Here is a 19,044-nt window from a genome sequence, read left to right as displayed (position 1 = left end):
CAAGCATCACATTGATAAGAGCAGAATCTGGAGGAAAAGCTCATGGTGAACGGCCAGGCTATTGGCAAACAAGAGAACTTACTAATACAACTAGATGGGTTCAGAGGGAGTTCATCACCCAGAGAGTTATAATACAACTAGATGGGTTCAGAGGGAGTTCATCACCCAGAGAGTTATAATACAACTAGATGGGTTCAGAGGGAGTTCATCACCCAGAGAGTTATAATACAACTAGGTGGTTTCAGAGGAGTTCATCACCCAGAGAGTTATAATACAACTAGATGGGTTCAGAGGGAGTTCATCACCCAGAGAGTTATAATACAACTAGATGGGTTCAGAGGGAGTTCATCACCCAGAGAGTTATAATACAACTAGATGGGTTCAGAGGGAGTTCATCACCCAGAGAGTTATAATACAACTAGGTGGTTTCAGAGGGAGTTCATCACCCAGAGAGTTATAATACAACTAGATGGGTTCAGAGGGAGTTCATCACCCAGAGAGTTATAATACAACTAGATGGGTTCAGAGGGAGTTCATCACCCAGAGAGTTATAATACAACTAGATGGGTTCAGAGGGAGTTCATCACCCAGAGAGTTATAATACAACTAGATGGGTTCAGAGGGAGTTCATCACCCAGAGAGTTATAATACAACTAGATGGGTTCAGAGGGAGTTCATCACCCAGAGAGTTATAATACAACTAGATGGTTTCAGAGGGAGTTCATCACCCAGAGAGTTATAATACAACTAGATGGTTTCAGAGGGAGTTCATCACCCAGAGAGTTATAATACAACTAGATGGTTTCAGAGGGAGTTCATCACCCAGAGAGTTATAATACAACTAGATGGTTTCAGAGGGAGTTCATCACCCAGAGAGTTATAATACAACTAGATGGTTTCAGAGGGAGTTCATCACCCAGAGAGTTATAATACAACTAGATGGGTTCAGAGGGAGTTCATCACCCAGAAAGTTATAATACAACTAGATGGGTTCAGAGGGAGTTCATCACCCAGAGAGTTATAATACAACTAGATGGGTTCAGAGGAGTTCATCACCCAGAGAGTTATAATACAACTAGATGGGTTCAGAGGAGTTCATCACCCAGAGAGTTATAATACAACTAGATGGGTTCAGAGGGAGTTCATCACCCAGAGAGTTATAATAAAACTAGATGGTTTCAGAGGGAGTTCATCACCCAGAGAGTTATAATACAACTAGATGGGTTCAGAGGGAGTTCATCACCCAGAGAGTTATAATACAACTAGATGGTTTCAGAGGGAGTTCATCACCCAGAGAGTTATAATACAACTAGATGGTTTCAGAGGGAGTTCATCACCCAGAGAGTTATAATACAACTAGATGGTTTCAGAGGGAGTTCATCACCCAGAGAGTTATAATACAACTAGATGGGTTCAGAGGAGTTCATCACCCAGAGAGTTATAATACAACTAGATGGTTTCAGAGGGAGTTCATCACCCAGAGAGTTATAATACAACTAGATGGTTTCAGAGGGAGTTCATCACCCAGAGAGTTCATCACCCAGAGTTATAATACAACTAGATGGTTTCAGAGGGAGTTCATCACCCAGAGAGTTATAATACAACTAGATGGGTTCAGAGGGAGTTCATCACCCAGAGAGTTATAATACAACTAGATGGTTTCAGAGGGAGTTCATCACCCAGAGAGCTATAATACAACTAGATGGTTTCAGAGGGAGTTCATCACCCAGAGAGTTATAATACAACTAGATGGGTTCAGAGGGAGTTCATCACCCAGAGAGTTATAATACAACTAGATGGTTTCAGAGGGAGTTCATCACCCAGAGAGCTATAATACAACTAGATGGTTTCAGAGGGAGTTCATCACCCAGAGAGTTATAATACAACTAGATGGGTTCAGAGGGAGTTCATCACCCAGAGAGTTATAATAAAACTAGATGGTTTTAAAGGGTTCAGTTTTAGTGACCGTCTGTCCCTGTGTTGCTGTCTGAGGTTGTAGTCAGGGGGTAGGTGGTGCGGGGTGTGCTTGGGTTACAGAATGTGTGAAGAGAGGAAGAGGGGCTGGAGAACGATCCCTCTCATCACTCATCTCTGGGCGGTCTGTCGGTGTGAAAACCCTTTTCAGCCAGCCTGGCAGCATACACCATCTCATCTCTCCTGAGCCTCATCAGCTTCCTCTGCCTCGCCACCTCCACACTCATTAAATATTCAACCACCAGTGTTGACAGGAAATAGGTTTTAAGAAATGTTAAATCCTCCCCTCCTTCTCCTCCTCGTCCTCCTCTCATTCCCAGAGTCAATACATTTTCTGCTCTGTCTGTCTCACTGTCTGCCTCTGTCTGTCTCGCTGTCTGTCTCGCTGTCTGTTTGTTGCTGTCTCTGTCTGTCTGTCTGTCTGTCTGTCTGTCTGTCTGTCTGTCTGTCTGTCTGTCTGTCTGTCTGTCTGTCTGTCTGTCTGTCTGTCTGTCTGTCTGTCTGTCTGTCTGTCTGTCTGTCTGTCTGTCTCTGTCTCTGTCTGTCTCGCTGTCTGTCTGTCTGTCAGTCAGTCAGTCAGTCGGTCTGTCGGTCTGTTTCTGTCTCTGTCTGTCCTGTTTGTTGTGAGCATAAGAGAGGATGAGGAGAGAGAAGAGTAGAGGGGGAACAGAGGTACCTAGAGGTAGTGTAGGGATGCATCCCAAATGGCACCCTATTCCCTATATAGTGCACTACCTTTGACCAGGGCCTGCATAGGGAATAGGGTGCCATGCCAGACCTAGCAAGAAGATCTGAAAGCAGCCCAGAGGCTGGGAATGATGACTGAGGAAAGTTTGAGTCAAGACAGAACTGATTGCTCCCCCAAAATGAGGGATGTGTGTGGACAGGCTGACTGGCTGGGTATACCTCAGCCAACGCATGTCATCGGTCGGCGAACATTCTCCAGGAAGTGTCTTCCTGGGACCTGCTGTGTTAGGAGAATGAAGCTGCAGCCACAACGGCACCCTACTCCTATGTAGTGTGCTAGGTCTGACCAGGGACCATAAGGCACTACATAGTGAATAGGGTACCGTTTGGAATTATGTTGGGGTTGGGTTGACCTTGCTATTTATGTTGGGGTTGGGTTGGCCTTGCTATTTATGTTGGGGTTGGGTTGGCCTTGCTATTGATGTTGGGGTTGGGTTGGCCTTGCGATGTATGTTGGGGTTGGGTTGGCCTTGCGATGTATGTTGGGGTTGGGTTGGCCTTGCGATGTATGTTGGGGTTGGGTTGGCCTTGCGATGTATGTTGGGGTTGGGTTGGAGGAAGGTCTAGCTATTTACATTGGGGTTAGGGGAAGGTCTAGCTATTTATTTTGGGTTTGGGTTGGGGGGAGACCTAGCTATTTATGTTGGGGTTGGGGGAAGGTCTGTCTATTTATGTTGGGGTTGGGGGGCAGGTCTATCTATTTATGTTGGGGTTGGGGGGCAGGTCTGTCTATTTATGTTGGGGTTGGGGGCAGGTCTGTCTATTTATGTTGGGGTTGGGGGGCAGGTCTGTCTATTTATGTTGGGGTTGGGGGCAGGTCTGTCTATTTATGTTGGGGTTGGGGGCAGGTCTGTCTATTTATGTTGGGGTTGGGGGCAGGTCTGTCTATTTATGTTGGGGTTGGGGGCTATTTATGTTGGGGTTAGGTCTGTCTATTTAGGTCTGTCTATCTTATGTTGGGGTTGGGGGCAGGTCTGTCTATTTATGTTGGGGTTGGGGGCAGGTCTGTCTATTTATGTTGGGGTTGGGGGGCAGGTCTGTCTATTTATGTTGGGGTTGGGGGCAGGTCTGTCTATTTATGTTGGGGTTGGGGGCAGGTCTGTCTATTTATGTTGGGGTTGGGGGCAGGTCTATCTATTTATGTTGGGGTTGGGGGGGCAGGTCTATCTATTTATGTTGGGGTTGTCTATATATGGGGGAAGGTCTATCTATTTATGTTGGGGTTAGGGGGAAGGTCTGTCTATTTATGTTGGGGTTAGGGGGAAGGTCTATCTATTTATGTTGGGGTTAGGGGGAAGGTCTAGATATTTATGTTGGGGTTAGGGGGAAGGCCTAGCTATTTATGTTGGGGTTGGGATGGGGAGATATTTATGTTGGGGGGGATGGGTTAGGGGGAAGGCCTAGCTCTTAATGTTGGGTTGGGGGATTGCTCTTAATGTTGGGGGAGAAGGGGATGGGTTCGCGAGGCCTAGCTCTTAATGTTGAGGTTGGGATTGCGGAAAGGGGATTGGGTTGGGGGAGGCCTAGCTATTTATGTTGGGGTTGGGATGGGGGGAAGGGGATGGGTTGGGGAGGCCGAGCTATCTGTGTTTTTATTGGAGGCTGGAGGCTTGTAGAATGCAGGCAGGCAGAGCTGTTGGGATCAGCTTGTGAAGTGGAATTTAACGTGGCATCCTGAGCTTATTTCACATTTATCAGTTAGAAACCATTTCCCCCGGGCCATTTTAATCCACAAGTCAGCGATTTTAAGTTTTTCATCTATGTTTTTTTGCTGATGTATTGTTCAACTATTGTCAGTTGAAGGTTGAACCCACTTTGTGACCAAATCAAAAACCCTGTATCTTCCTCTATAGACAGTCACCGTGATATACACTGTCTCTCACAGTGTTGCATTCTGCAGGATTTTCCCCTTCCCTGTGTTGTTGTTGTTGTTGTTATACACAGTCTATAAAATACCCTTCCAAGTATTCTCTTAATAAATTGAGTGTGGATTTCTGTTTTGACGAAGCCAAATTCATAACATAATTTTCCACTATGTTAACATATTAGTTGATACTTTAGGGATTGCTCCCCATTCATTTTATGAGGTTGGAGGTTTGTGAACATTGTATTAACCAACCCACTATGAAAGGTTACTCAGGTGTTGTAATTGCAAGGTAATTTGATCCTGCTTTGTCCTATTTCCCAGGTGTAGGATGAGGAATCATCCATAAGCTGTCCGGGCATCGAGAACAGCCCTTTCTATTTCCCAGGTGTAGGATGAGGAATCATCCATCTGTCATGTGATAGGCTGTCCGGGCATCGAGAAAAGCCCTTTCTATTTCCCAGGTGTAGAATGAGGAATCATCCAGCCCTCGTGATAGGCTGTCCGGGCATCGAGAAAAGCCCTTTCTATTTCCCAGGTGTAGGATGAGGAATCATCCAGCCCTCATGTGATAGGCTGTCCGGGCATCGTGAAAAGCACTTTATTTTCATAACAATAAGTCATAATTTTGGAGGCTGGAGGTGAGCAGTGCCTTTCATTCCATTAGTCCTCCAATTGTGGTGGTTGTGGTGGTGGGGGGGTGTAGTCCTCCATTTGTGGTGGTTGTGGTGGGGGGGGGGGTGTAGTCCTCCATTTGTGGTGGTGTAGTCCTCCATTTGTGGGGGGGGTGTAGTCCTCCATTTGTGGTGGTCCTCCATTTGTGGTGGTTGTGGGGGGGGTGTAGTCCTCCATTTGTGGTGGTTGTGTCCTCCATTTGTGGGGGTGGGGGGTGTAGTCCTCCATTTGTTTGTGGTGGGGGGGGGTGTAGTCCTCCATTTTGTGGTGGTCCTCCATTTGTGGTGGGGGTGGTCCTCCATTTGGGGGGGGGTGTAGTCCTCCATTTGTGGTGGTTGTGGTGGGGGGGGGGGTGTAGTCCTCCATTTTTGTGGTGGTCCTCCATTTTGTGGGGGGGTGGTCCTCCATTTGTGGTGGGGGGGTGTAGTCCTCCATTTGTGGGGGGGGGGTGTAGTCCTCCAGTCCTCCATTTGTGGTGGTTGTGGTGGGGGGGGGGGTGTAGTCCTCCATTTGTGGTGGTTGTGGTGGGGGGGGGTGTAGTCCTCCATTTGTGGTGGTTGTGTGGTGTCCTCCATTTGTGGGGGGGGGGGTGTAGTCCTCCATTTTGGGGGGTCCTCCATTTGTGGGGGGGGGTGTAGTCCTCCATTTGTGGTGGGGGGGTGTAGTCCTCCATTTGTGGGGTTGGGGGGTGTAGGGGGGGGGGGTGTAGTCCTCCATTTGTGGTGGTTGTGGTGGGGGGGTGTAGTCCTCCATTTGTGGTGGTTGTGGGTGTAGTCCTCCATTTGTGGTGGGGGGGGTGTAGTCCTCCATTTGTGGTGGTTGTGGTGGGGTGTAGTCCTCCATTTGTGGTGGTGTGGTGGGGGGTGTAGTCCTCCATTTTGGTGGTTGTGGTTGTGGTCCTCCATTTGTGGTGGTTGGGGGGGTGTAGTCCTCCATTTGTGTGGTTGTGGTGGGGGGGGGGGTGTGGTGGTGGTTGGGGGGGTGTAGTCCTCCATTTTGTGGTGGTCCTCCATTTTGTGGTGGGGGGGTGTAGTCCTCCATTTGTGGTGGTTGTGGGGGGGGTGTAGTCCTCCATTTGTGGTGGTGGGGGGGGGGGGGTGTAGTCCTCCATTTGTGGGTGGGGGGGTGTAGTCCTCCATTTGTGGTGGTTGTGGTGTGGGGGGGGTGTAGTCCTCCATTTGTGGTGGTTGTGGGGTTAGTGGTGGGGGGGGGGTGTAGTCCTCCATTTTTGGGGGGGGTGTAGTCCTCCATTTGGGTGGTTGGGGGGTGTAGTCCTCCATTTTTGGTGGTGGTCCTCCATTTTGTGGTAGTCCTCCATTTGTGTGGTGGGGGGGTGTAGTCCTCCATTTGTGGTGGTTGTGGTGGGGGGGTGTAGTCCTCCATTTGTGGTGGTCCTCCATTTTGTGGTGGGGGGGGTGTAGTCCTCCATTTGTGGTGGTTGTGGTTGTGGGGGGTGTAGTCCTCCATTTGTGGTGGTTGTGGGGGGGGGGGTGTAGTCCTCCATTTGTGGTGGTTGTGGTGTAGGTGGGGGGGGGGGGGTGTAGTCCTCCATTTGTGGGGGTGGGGGGGTGTAGTCCTCCATTTTCTCTTCAAGGACTTTACCTCCCGCTGTGTTTTTTCCATTAACAAATGAATGACCCACAGCTGAGAGAGACATTCACTGTGAGGGGTGGAGGGCTGAGGTGTGGCTATAGTACCTCTCCTCCCTAAATGAGCTCCCAGGCCTGTGGAGCTGTTATGAGATAGTGTTGAAAACATCCAGCTATCTACCAGTCCTATAAATGCTTCTCAACAACTCTTGTTGCCTCCCTCCAGGCTTTTGTTTTCCTCTCAAATGAATGTGAAAAATGTGTTGATCGATACAAACATGCTTTCAGTTTTGGACCTGAAGCACCTGTCTGTCTGTCTGTCTGTCTGTCTGTCTGTCTGTCTGTCTGTCTGTCTGTCTGTCTGTCTGTCTGTCTGTCTGTCTGTCTGCCTGCCTGCCTGCCTGCCTGCCTGCCTGCCTGCCTGCCTGCCTGCCTGCCTGCCTTGCCTGCCTGCCTGCCTGCCTGCCTGTCTGTCTCTGTTTCTGTGTCTGTCTGTCTGTCTGTCTGTCTGTCTGTCTGTCTGTCTGTTTCTGTCTGGTGTACCTTGGTCCACTCACCTCTCATACCTCTCCTCTCATCTCTACTGTCTGTTGTTGACCTCTCCTCACATCTCTAGTGTCTGTTGTTGACCTCTCCTCACATCTCTACTGTCTGTTTTTGACCTCTCCTCACATCTCTACTGTCTGTTGTTGACCTCTCCTCTCATCTCTACTGTCTGTTGTTGACCTCTCCTCACATCTCTACTGTCTGTTGTTGACCTCTCCTCACATCTCTACTGTCTGTTGTTGACCTCTCCTCTCATCTCTACTGTCTGTTGTTGACCTCTCATCTCTACTGTCTGTTGTTGACCTCTCCTCACATCTCTACTGTCTGTTGTTGACCTCTCCTCACATCTCTACTGTCTGTTGTTGACCTCTCCTCATATCTCTACTGTCTGTTGTTGACCTCTCCTCTCATCTCTAGTGTCTGTTGTTGACCTCTCCTCTCATCTCTACTGTCTGTTGTTGACCTCTCCTCACATCTCTACTGTCTGTTGTTGACCTCTCCTCACATCTCTACTGTCTGTTGTTGACCTCTCCTCTCATCTCTACTGTCTGTTGTTGACCTCTCCTCACATCTCTACTGTCTGTTGTTGACCTCTCCTCACATCTCTACTGTCTGTTGTTGACCTCTCCTCACATCTCTACTGTCTGTTGTTGACCTCTCCTCTCATCTCTACTGTCTGTTGTTGACCTCTCCTCACATCTCTACTGTCTGTTGTTGACCTCTCCTCACATCTCTACTGTCTGTTGTTGACCTCTCCTCATATAATAATATAATAATATAATAATAATATATAATAATAATAATAATAATAATATAATAATAATAATAATATAATAATAATATAATAATAATAATATAATAATATAATATAATAATATATAATAATATAATATAATAATATATAATAATATAATAATAACAATAATATAATAATAATAATCTCTACTGTCTGTTGTTGATAATATAATAATAATATCTCTACTGTCTGTTGCCATTTGACCTCTCCTCTCATCTGCATACATTCTATTCTAGTGTCTGTTGTTGACAACTGAGCTCCTCTCATCTCTACTGTCTGTTGTTGACCTCTCCTCTCATCTCTACTGTCTGTTGTTGACCTCTCCTCACATCTCTACTGTCTGTTGTTGACCTCTCCTCACATCTCTACTGTCTGTTGTTGACCTCTCCTCACATCTCTACTGTCTGTTGTTGACCTCTCCTCTCATCTCTACTGTCTGTTGTTGACCTCTCATCTCTACTGTCTGTTGTTGACCTCTCCTCACATCTCTACTGTCTGTTGTTGACCTCTCCTCTCATCTCTACTGTCTGTTGTTGACCTCTCATCTCTACTGTCTGTTGTTGACCTCTCCTCACATCTCTACTGTCTGTTGTTGACCTCTCCTCTCATCTCTACTGTCTGTTGTTGACCTCTCCTCTCAACTCTACTGTCTGTTGTTGACCTCTCAGTCAGTCCCATGGATAACTCTCTGTACGTTGTGTGTCTGTTCCTCTGTAGGTGCGTCTGGAGTGGCCCACAGACCTGGCTGTCAGTCCCATGGATAACTCTCTGTACGTCCTGGATAACAATGTGGTACTGCAGATCTCTGAGAACCACCAGGTGAGGAAACAAAAAACTAGACTGTAGTATACTAGACTTTACTTGAAAATATTCTGATATGTGGTTGTTTTACCTACGTAGGTTGAATACACTGGTTGAATACACTGACCTTAGCTGAATACCCTGACCTTAGTTGAATACACTGACCTTAGCTGAATACCCTGACCTTAGCTGAATACACTGACCTTAGCTGAATACACTGACCTTAGCCGAATACACTGACCTTAGTTGAATACCCTGACCTTAGCTGAATACACTGACCTTAGCTGAATACACTGACCTTAGCTGAATACACTGACCTTAGCCGAATACACTGACCTTAGTTGAATACCCTGACCTTAGCTGAATACACTGACCTTAGCTGAATACACTGACCTTAGCTGAATACACTGACCTTAGCTGAATACCCTGACCTTAGTTGAATACACTGACCTTAGTTGAATACACTGACCTTAGCTGAATACACTGACCTTAGTTGAATACACTGACCTTAGTTGAATACCCTGACCTTAGTTGAATACACTGACCTTAGCTGAATACACTGACCTTAGTTGAATACACTGACCTTAGTTGAATACCCTGACCTTAGTTGAATACCCTGACCTTAGTTGAATACACTGACCTTAGTTGAATACACTGACCTTAGCTGAATACACTGACCTTAGTTGAATACCCTGACCTTAGCTGAATACACTGACCTTAGTTGAGTTTGAGTTTTGAGTTTATTTTTTATTTTTACAGGGACAGTGCACATTAATCAACGTTTCAGTAAAAGTGCCGGTTTTAGCCATCCGGCTAATTTTCAACCGCAGTCCCTGGGCAGGTTATTAAAAACAATTACAATATAGACAATAGCAACTTAGAACAAGCAAGACGTAGCATACAGACAGAGCAACATAGGACAAGCAAGACAGAGCAACATAGGACAAGCAAGACGTAGCATACAGACAGAGCAACATAGAACAAGCAAGACAGAGCAACATAGGACAAGCAAGACGTAGCATACAGACAGAGCAACATGGAACAAGCAAGACAGAGCAACATAGGACAAGCAAGACGTAGCATACAGACAGAGCAACATAGAACAAGCAAGACAGAGCAACATAGGACAAGTAAGACGTAGCATACAGACAGAGCAACATGGAACAAGCAAGACAGAGCAACATAGGACAAGCAAGACGTAGCATACAGACAGAGCAACATAGAACAAGCAAGACAGAGCAACATAGGACAAGTAAGACGTAGCATACAGACAGAGCAACATAGAACAAGCAAGACAGAGCAACATAGGACAAGCAAGACGTAGCATACAGACAGAGCAACATAGAACAAGCAAGACGTAGCATACAGACAGAGCAACATAGAACAAAAAGCAGCAAGACAAGTTGAATACACTGACCTTAGTTGAATGCCCTGATTGTAATTCCCTCTGGATAATGATTCAGATGTCAATTGCAACCACCAGGTGCGTATCGTGGCAGGGAGGCCCATGCACTGCCAGGTGCCTGGCCTGGATCATTTCCTGGTCAGCAAGGTGGCCGTCCACGCCACCCTAGAGTCGGCCAACGCTCTCGCCGTCTCTCACAATGGCATCCTGTATATATCTGAATCAGACGAGAAGAAGATCAACCGTGTGAGACAGGTGAGAAACAACTTCTTATTTTTACCTGGACTTACCTGGGTCATCATACCTGTACTTACCTGGGTCATCATACCTGTACATACCTGGGTACATCATACCTGTACTTACCTGGGTCTATCATACCTGTACTTACCTGGGTCTATCATACCTGTACTTACCTGTGTCCATCATACGTGTACTTACCTGGGTCTATCATACCTGTACTTACCTGGGTCATCATACCTGTACTTACCTGGGTACATCCTACCTGTACTTACCTGGGTCTATCATACCTGTACTTACCTGGGTCCATCATACCTGTATTTACCTGGGTACATCATACCTGTACTTACCTGGGTACATCATACCTGTACTTACCTGGGTCTATCATACCTGTACTTACCTGGGTCCATTGTACCTGTACTTACCTGGGTCCATCGTACCTGTACTTACCTGGGTCCATCGTACCTGTACTTACCTGGGTCATCGTACCTGTACTTACCTGGGTCATCGTACCTGTACTTACCTGGCTGGGTTTCTGTACAGCACTTTGTGACATTGGCTGATGTAAAAAGGGCTTTGTAAATACATTAGATTGATTGATTACCTAGACTACTATTTTACTGTTTTACTATTTTACTTGCAATGATCATGACCGTTGAACGCACTGTAATACTCTCTGTCCGGACAAGACAGAGCATCTTTTACTCGGACGTCATCATTTCCTGTGTATTTCAGGTGTCCACCAACGGAGAGATTTCATTGGTGGCCGGGGCGCCCAGCGGCTGTGACTGTAACAATGACGCTAACTGTGACTGTTACTCCGGCGACGACGGCTACGCAAAAGATGCCAGAGTCAACGCTCCGTCGTCATTGGCTGTCTCCCCTGACGGTGAACTCTTCGTCGCCGACCTCGGCAACATCCGTATTCGCTCCGTCCGACGGAACAAACCTTACCTGAACCCACTGAGCATGTACGAGGTCTCCTCCCCGATTAGCGATGAACTATATCTCTTTGACTCCAATGGCAGTCACATCTATACTCAGAGTCTGACCACTGGGGATGACATCTATAACCTGACCTACTCCGGAGAGGGAGACCTGGCCAGCATCACGGATCAGAACAACAACGTAGTGACCATCAGGTGTCCTGCCTTTTATCTATTCATGTATCTGTTTTGTTGCTACACTAGTCTGTTATTTTACTAATTGAATTGTTATCTTAGTTTTATGTTTGTCGAGAAAACGTTTGTTATTTTTCACCTTTTATTAGTTTATTCGTTAAGCGTTGAAACGTTATTCGTTAAGCGTTGAAACGTTATTCGTTAAGCGTTGAAACGTTATTCGTTAAGCGTTGAAATGTTATTCGTTAAGCGTTGAAACGTTATTCGTTAAGCGTTGAAACGTTATTCGTTAAGCTTTGAAACGTTATTCGTTAAGCGTTGAAACGTTATTCGTTATGCGTTGAAACGTTATTCGTTAAGCGTTGAAACGTTATTCGTTAAGCTTTGAAACGTTATTCGTTAAGCGTTGAAACGTTATTCGTTAAGCGTTGAAACGTTATTCGTTAAGCGTTGAAACGTTATTCGTTAATCCTTGAAACGTTATTCGTTAAGCGTTGAAACGTTATTCGTTAAGCGTTGAAACGTTATTCGCGTTAAACGTTGAAACGTTGAAACGTTCGTTAAGCGTTGAAACGTTATTGAAACGTTAAGCGTTGAAACGTTATTCGTTAAGCGTTGAAACGTTATTCGTTAAGCGGTGAAACGTTATTCGTTAAGCGTTAAGCGTTGAAACGTTATTCGTTAGCGTTGAAACGCGTTGAAACGTTATTCGTTAAGCGTTGAAACGTTATTCGTTACGTTGAAAGCGTTATGAAAGCGTTGAAACGTTATTCGTTAAGCGTTGAAAGCGTTATTGTTAGCGTTGAAACGTTAGCGTTGAAACGTTAAGCGTTGAAACGTTATTCGTTAAGCGTTGAAACGTTATTCGTTAAGCGTTGAAACGTTATTCGTTAAGCGTTGAAACGTTATTCGTTAAGCGTTGAAACGTTATTCGTTAAGCGTTGAAACGTTATTCGTTAAGCGTTGAAACGTTATTCGTTAAGCGTTGAAACGTTATTAAGCGTTGAAAGCGTTATTGAGCGTTGAAACGTTATTCGTTAAGCGTTGAAACGTTATTCGTTAAGCGTTGAAACGTTATTCGTTAAGCGTTGAAACGTTATTCGTTAAGCGTTGAAACGTTATTCGTTTAAACTGCATTTGTTGTCATAAATATGCTATATACACTGTACATGAAGTTTGATGCATGAATTGATTGATTGATCAGGAGGGATACAACAGGCATGCCTCTGTGGTTGATGGTGCCTGATGGACAGACTTTCTGGTTCACCATTGGGACCAACAACGCCCTGAAGACCATCGCTGCTCAAGGGCAGGAGCTGGCTATGATGACCTATCACGGGAGCTCCTCATTACTGGCTACGAAGAGTAACAACAATGGATGGACCACCTTCTATGAGTAAGTAGACAAAATATTTTGTTTACCCCAAACACACCTGCATCCCAAAGCAATTTCAGTACAAAATCTATGTGCCAGGCTCCCAGCTGAGTTGATTACAGACTAAGGCTTTGCAGTAGCTGCGTTAGATCAAAGCTGAATTCTTAATGGTCTTTTCTCTGACAATCCCCCCCCAAAAAAATCATTTTTGTCTGGATAACATCATGTTACTATGGATCCCATCACTTGGCTTGCCTCAGAGCTAGAATCATTGGTGTCTGTTTCAAAGTAACACTAAAAGTTGAGCAAGGGGGTGACTTTAGTTTAGTTGGTAGGGGGTGACTTTAGTTTAGTTGGTAGGGGGTGACTTTAGTTTAGTTGGCTGGTGGGTGGCTTTAGTTTAGTTGGCTGGTGGGTGGCTTTAGTTTAGTTGGCTGGTGGGTGGCTTTAGTTTAGTTGGCTGGTGGGTGGCTTTAGTTTAGTTGGCTGGTGGGTGACTTTAGTTTAGTTGGAAGGTGGGTGACTTTAGTTTAGTTGGCTGGTGGGTGGCTTTAGTTTAGTTGGCTGGTGGGTGGCTTTAGTTTAGTTGGCTGGTGGGTGGCTTTAGTTTAGTTGGCTGGTGGGTGGCTTTAGTTTAGTTGGCTGGTGGGTGACTTTAGTTTAGTTGGAAGGTGGGTGACTTTAGTTTAGTTGGCTGGTGGGTGGGTGGCTTTAGTTTAGTTGGCTGGTGGGTGACTTTAGTTTAGTTGGCTGGTGGGTGGCTTTAGTTTAGTTGGCTGGTGGGTGGCTTTAGTTTAGTTGGCTGGTGGGTGGGTGGTTTTAGTTTAGTTGGCTGGTGGGTGACTTTAGTTTAGTTGGCTGGTGGGTGGGTGGCTTTAGTTTAGTTGGCTGGTGGGTGGGTGGTTTTAGTTTAGTTGGCTGGTGGGTGGGTGGCTTTAGTTTAGTTGGCTGGTGGGTGGGTGGCTTTAGTTTAGTTGGCTGGTGGGTGGGTGGCTTTAGTTTAGTTGGCTGGTGGGTGGCTTTAGTTTAGTTGGCTGGTGGGTGGCTTTAGTTTAGTTGGCTGGTGGGTGGCTTTAGTTTAGTTGGCTGGTGAGTGACTTTAGTTTAGTTGGAAGGTGGGTGGCTTTAGTTTAGTTGGAAAGTGGGTGGCTTTAGTTTAGTTGGAAGGTGGGTGGCTTTAGTTTAGTTGGCTGGTGGGTGGCTTTAGTTTAGTTGGAAGGGGGGTGGCTTTAGTTTAGTTGGTAGGTGGGTGGCTTTAGTTTAGTTGGAAGGGGGTGGCTTTAGTTTAGTTGGAATGTGGGTGGCTTTAGTTTAGTTGGTAGGGGGTGGCTTTAGTTTAGTTGGCTGGTGAGTGACTTTAGTTTAGTTGGAAGGTGGGTGGCTTTAGTTTAGTTGGAAAGTGGGTGGCTTTAGTTTAGTTGGAAGGTGGGTGGCTTTAGTTTAGTTGGCTGGTGGGTGGCTTTAGTTTAGTTGGAAGGGGGGTGGCTTTAGTTTAGTTGGTAGGTGGGTGGCTTTAGTTTAGTTGGAAGGGGGGTGGCTTTAGTTTAGTTGGAAGGTGGGTGGCTTTAGTTTAGTTGGTAGGGGGTGGCTTTAGTTTAGTTGGCTGGTGGGTGGCTTTAGTTTAGTTGGAAGGGGGGTGGCTTTAGTTTAGTTGGTAGGGGGTGGCTTTAGTTTAGTTGGTAGGGGGTGGCTTTTGTTTAGTTGGAAGGTGGGTGCCTTTTAATTGTCTCTCTTATGAATGAAATACAGGGCCTGTACATGTTTAATGGTAGTTAATGGTAGATATGAAAACATTATTAATGGTAGATATGAAAACATTATTAATGGTAGATATGAAAACATGTTTAATGGTAGTTAATGGTAGATATGAAAACATGTTTAATGGTAGTTAATGGTAGATATGAAAACATGTGTAATGGTAGATATTCATTTTTTCATCAATGGCGTCCCTCTAAGTTAAGTGCTTCCTGCTGTTAAATCGTTTCCATCTTCAGTGTTGTAAAACGCCCATATCAGGTTTCGTACTGTGGCTGACAGGGTCGTGCTGCAACGTGATAATTACATCATCAGCCGTTTCAGAGAAAGGAAGACTATTGGACGGTAGGTCCAGCCACTCGGTGAGTCTGTCACTGCCCACAGGCAGAGCTATCCTCCATGGCACTGCTCGGTCGATAGATATAGGCATGCATCCCAAATGGTACCCTATCCCCCCCCCTACGTAGTGCACTCCTACCCTATGGGCCCTGGTCAAAAGTAGTGCACTATGAAGGGAATAGGGTGCCATTCATTCTACTTGTTGTGTTCAATAGATGACATAGGGGTTGAACATCAGTGTAGATTAAACGGAGCCCACTGATTGGTGTGTCAGAGATGAGGGTATCCCATCATCCACCTGGAACAAATTTCTCAACAGTCAATCAGGTGGATTATCATCACAATGATGAATGACACACACACACACACACACACACACACACACACACACACACACACACACACACACACACACACACACACACACACACACACACACACACACACACACACACACACACACACACACACACACACACACACACACACACACACACACACACACACACACACACACACACACACACACACACACACACACAGAGGAAGGACAATCTGATTGACCTGTGTGGTCCATTCGCTACAGTATCCTATAGAACACAACTGTCCTCTTTCAACAGGTCCAATATATAATAGAGATAATTTGTTATAGCATGCCCTGGTGCTCGGTTTCGATGTTCTCCTCTAATTGGATCTCGATTTGAAATATGTTTTCATACTATTGAATGGGTCGACCTTGGGGCCTACTGGGCTAACGCGGCATAACTGATCTCTGTAAAAAACACTCAAGTGTTTTTTTCTCCTCTACCGCACCACCTACAAAACAGACCCTAATAAATAGTAACAACAATCTCTGTTCATATAGTATCAACTCTCTCCTCTGTGTGTGTGTATAGGACCTACTGTATATACGCTGAGTATAAAAACCTTCAGTTTATGTCTTTCCATGACAGACTGACCAGGTGAATCCAGGTGAAAGATATGATCCCTTATTAGATGTCACTTGTTAAATCCACTTCAATCAGTGTAGATGAAGAGGAGGATGACGGGTTAAAGAAGGATTTTTAAGCCTTGAGACAATTGAGACATGGATTGTGTTTGTGTCCCATTCAGAGGGTGAATATGGACAAGACAACATATTTAAGTGCCTTTGAACGGGGTATGGTAGTAGGTGCCAGGAACACGGGTTTGTGTCAAGAACTGGAAGGCAGCTGGGTTTTTCACTCTCAACAGTTTCCCGTGTGTATCCAGAATGGTCCACCACCCAAAGGACATCCAGCCAACTGGACACAACTGTGGGGAAGAATTGGAGTCCACACGGGCCAGTATTCCTGTGGAACGCTTTCAACACCTTGTAGAGTCCATACGCTGATGAAATGAGGCTGCTCTGAGGGCAGAAGGGGGAGGGGGGTGCAACTCAATATTAGGAAAGTGTTCCTAATGTTTTGTTCACTCAGTGTATATATTCATTCTGTTGCCAATCACAGCAGTAGCATGAAGGGGGTGCAAATCAATATTAGGAAAGTGTTCCTAATGTTTTGTTCACTCAGTGTATATATTCATTCTGTTGCCAATCACATCAGTAGCATGAAGGGGGTGCAAATCAATATTAGGAAAGTGTTTCTAATGTTTTGTTCACTCAGTGTGCATTATACATGTAGTGAAGGATTAAGGCCTGCACAGTATGTGAAGCTGAAGGGAGGATTTGTGCTCGAAGGTCAGACCAAATAAAATAAAATTGTATTGGTCACATACGCATGGTTAGCAGATGTTATTGCGAGTGTGGCGAAATGCTTGTCAGTGTAGGTCAGTGTAGGACCTGAGGGTCAAAGACATAATTTTCCTGGGCTGGAAATTAAAGGTCAGACCATTAGGTCAGTGTGGGACCTGAGGGTGAAAGGTCAGACCATTAGGTCAGGTCAGTGTAGGACTTGAGGGTCAAAGGTCAGACCATTAGGTCAGGTCAGTGTAGGACCTGAGGGTCAAAGACATAATTTTCCTGGGCTGGAAATTAAAGGTCAGACCATTAGGTCAGTGTGGGACCTGAGGGTGAAAGGTCAGACTATTAGGTCAGTGTGGGACCTGAGGGTGAAAGGTCAGACTATTAGGTCAGTGTGGGACCTGAGGGTCAAAGGTCAAACCATTAGGTCAGTGTGGGACCTGAGGGTCAAAGACATAATTTTCCTGGGCTGGAAATTAAAGGTCAGACCATTAGGTCAGTGTGGGACCTGAGGGTCAAAGGTCAGACCATTAGGTCAGTGTGGGACCTGAGGGTCAAAGGTCAGACCATTAGGTCAGTGTGGGACCTGAGGGTGAAAGATCAGACCATTAGGTCAGTGTGGGACCTGAGGGTGTCAGACCATTAGGTCAAAGGTCAGACCATTAGGTCAGTGTGGGACCTGAGGGTCAAAGGTCAGACCATTAGGTCAGTGTGGGACCTGAGGGTCAAAGAAACCAAAGGTCAGTGTGGGACTGAGAGTCAAAGGTCAGACCATTGTCAGTGTGGGACCTGAGGATCAAAGGTCAGACCATTAGGTCAGTGTGGGACCTGAGGATCAAAGGTCAGACCATTAGGTCAGTGTGGGACCTGAGGGTGAAAGGTCAGACCATTAGGTCAGTGTGGAACCTGAGGGTCAAAGGTCAGACCATTAGGTCAGTGTGGGACCTGAGGGTGAAAGTTCAGACCATTAGGTCAGTGTGGGACCTGAGGGTGAAAGGTCAGACCATTAGGTCAGTGTGGGACCTGAGGGTCAAAGGTCAGACCATTAGGTCAGTGTGGGACCTGAGGGTCAAAGGTCAGACCATTAGGTCAGTGTGGGACCTGAGGATCAAAGAAACAAAAACACAAAGGACTGCAGAGAGAACAATAAAAGACATCTGCTGCACTATGTCTTCTCCTCTTCATCCCAAATGGAACCCTATTCCCTATATAGTGCACTACTTTAGACCAGAGCCCTATGGAACCCTATTCCCTATATAGTACACTACTTATGACCAGCCCTATTTCCTATATAGTGCACTACTTTAGACCAGAGCCCTATGGAACCCTATTCCCTATATAGTGCACTACTTTAGACCAGAGCCCTATGGAACCCTATTCCCTATATAGTGCACTACTTTAGACCAGAGCCCTATGGAACCCTATTCCCTATATAGTGCACTACTTTATGACCAGAACCCTATGGAACCCCTATATAGTGCACTTGGACCAGAACCCTATGGAACCCTATTCCCATAGTGCACTACTTTGACCAGGACCCTATGGAACCCTATTCCCTATATAGTGCACTACTTTAGACCAGGGCCCTATTGGAACCCTAATCCCTATATAGTGCACTATTTATGACCAGGACCCTTGGCTACTTTATCTTCTTTGACATTTTAGTGTACTTGCCAAGCCCAGTGACCTCCTAATGATGTTGTGGTAATGATAAGCGCCAGTGCTTAATAGTGTATACTATCAATGTATTCATTCAGAGTGGAGATTGTTTAAGCTGCCTAATTGTTATTTTCTTTGAGGATCTAGAAAGAGAACAGATTTCTTTCATTTTTAGTCCACTACTTTTCAGGGCCTTTGGAACCCTATTAACACTAGGACTTTAGACCAGAACCCTATGGAACCCTATTCCCTATATAGTTCACTACAGTAACACAGGACTTGGAACCCTATTCCTAGCTTTATGACCCAGTAACACTACTTTAGATTCCAGAGCTTTCATTCTGACCCAGTAACACTAGGACTTTAGCTTCCAGTAATTCTAGACCAGGGCCTTTCTGACCCAGTAATAGAGGACTTTGCTTCCAGTAACTCTCAGAGCTT

The 19,044-nt window shown here is 45.7% G+C and overlaps 1 protein-coding gene across 1 annotated transcript in view; it reads left to right on the top strand.

Moving 5' to 3' along the window:
* The window catches only part of tenm4 (teneurin transmembrane protein 4), a 484,585-nt gene that overhangs the window by 381,010 nt on the left and 84,531 nt on the right, over window positions 1-19,044 (top strand). Inside the window, exons 23-26 of the mRNA XM_046293604.1 lie at window positions 8,909-9,010; window positions 10,476-10,652; window positions 11,370-11,776; window positions 12,960-13,151. Of these exons, the coding sequence (XP_046149560.1) occupies window positions 8,909-9,010; window positions 10,476-10,652; window positions 11,370-11,776; window positions 12,960-13,151 (878 nt within the window). The remainder of the gene's footprint in view (window positions 1-8,908; window positions 9,011-10,475; window positions 10,653-11,369; window positions 11,777-12,959; window positions 13,152-19,044) is intronic.

Source organism: Oncorhynchus gorbuscha, linkage group LG13 (assembly GCF_021184085.1).
Source record: "Oncorhynchus gorbuscha isolate QuinsamMale2020 ecotype Even-year linkage group LG13, OgorEven_v1.0, whole genome shotgun sequence".
Taxonomy (NCBI): domain Eukaryota; kingdom Metazoa; phylum Chordata; class Actinopteri; order Salmoniformes; family Salmonidae; genus Oncorhynchus; species Oncorhynchus gorbuscha.
The sequence above is the reverse complement of the archived record's forward strand: the minus strand, read 5'-3'. Positions and strand labels throughout refer to the sequence as shown.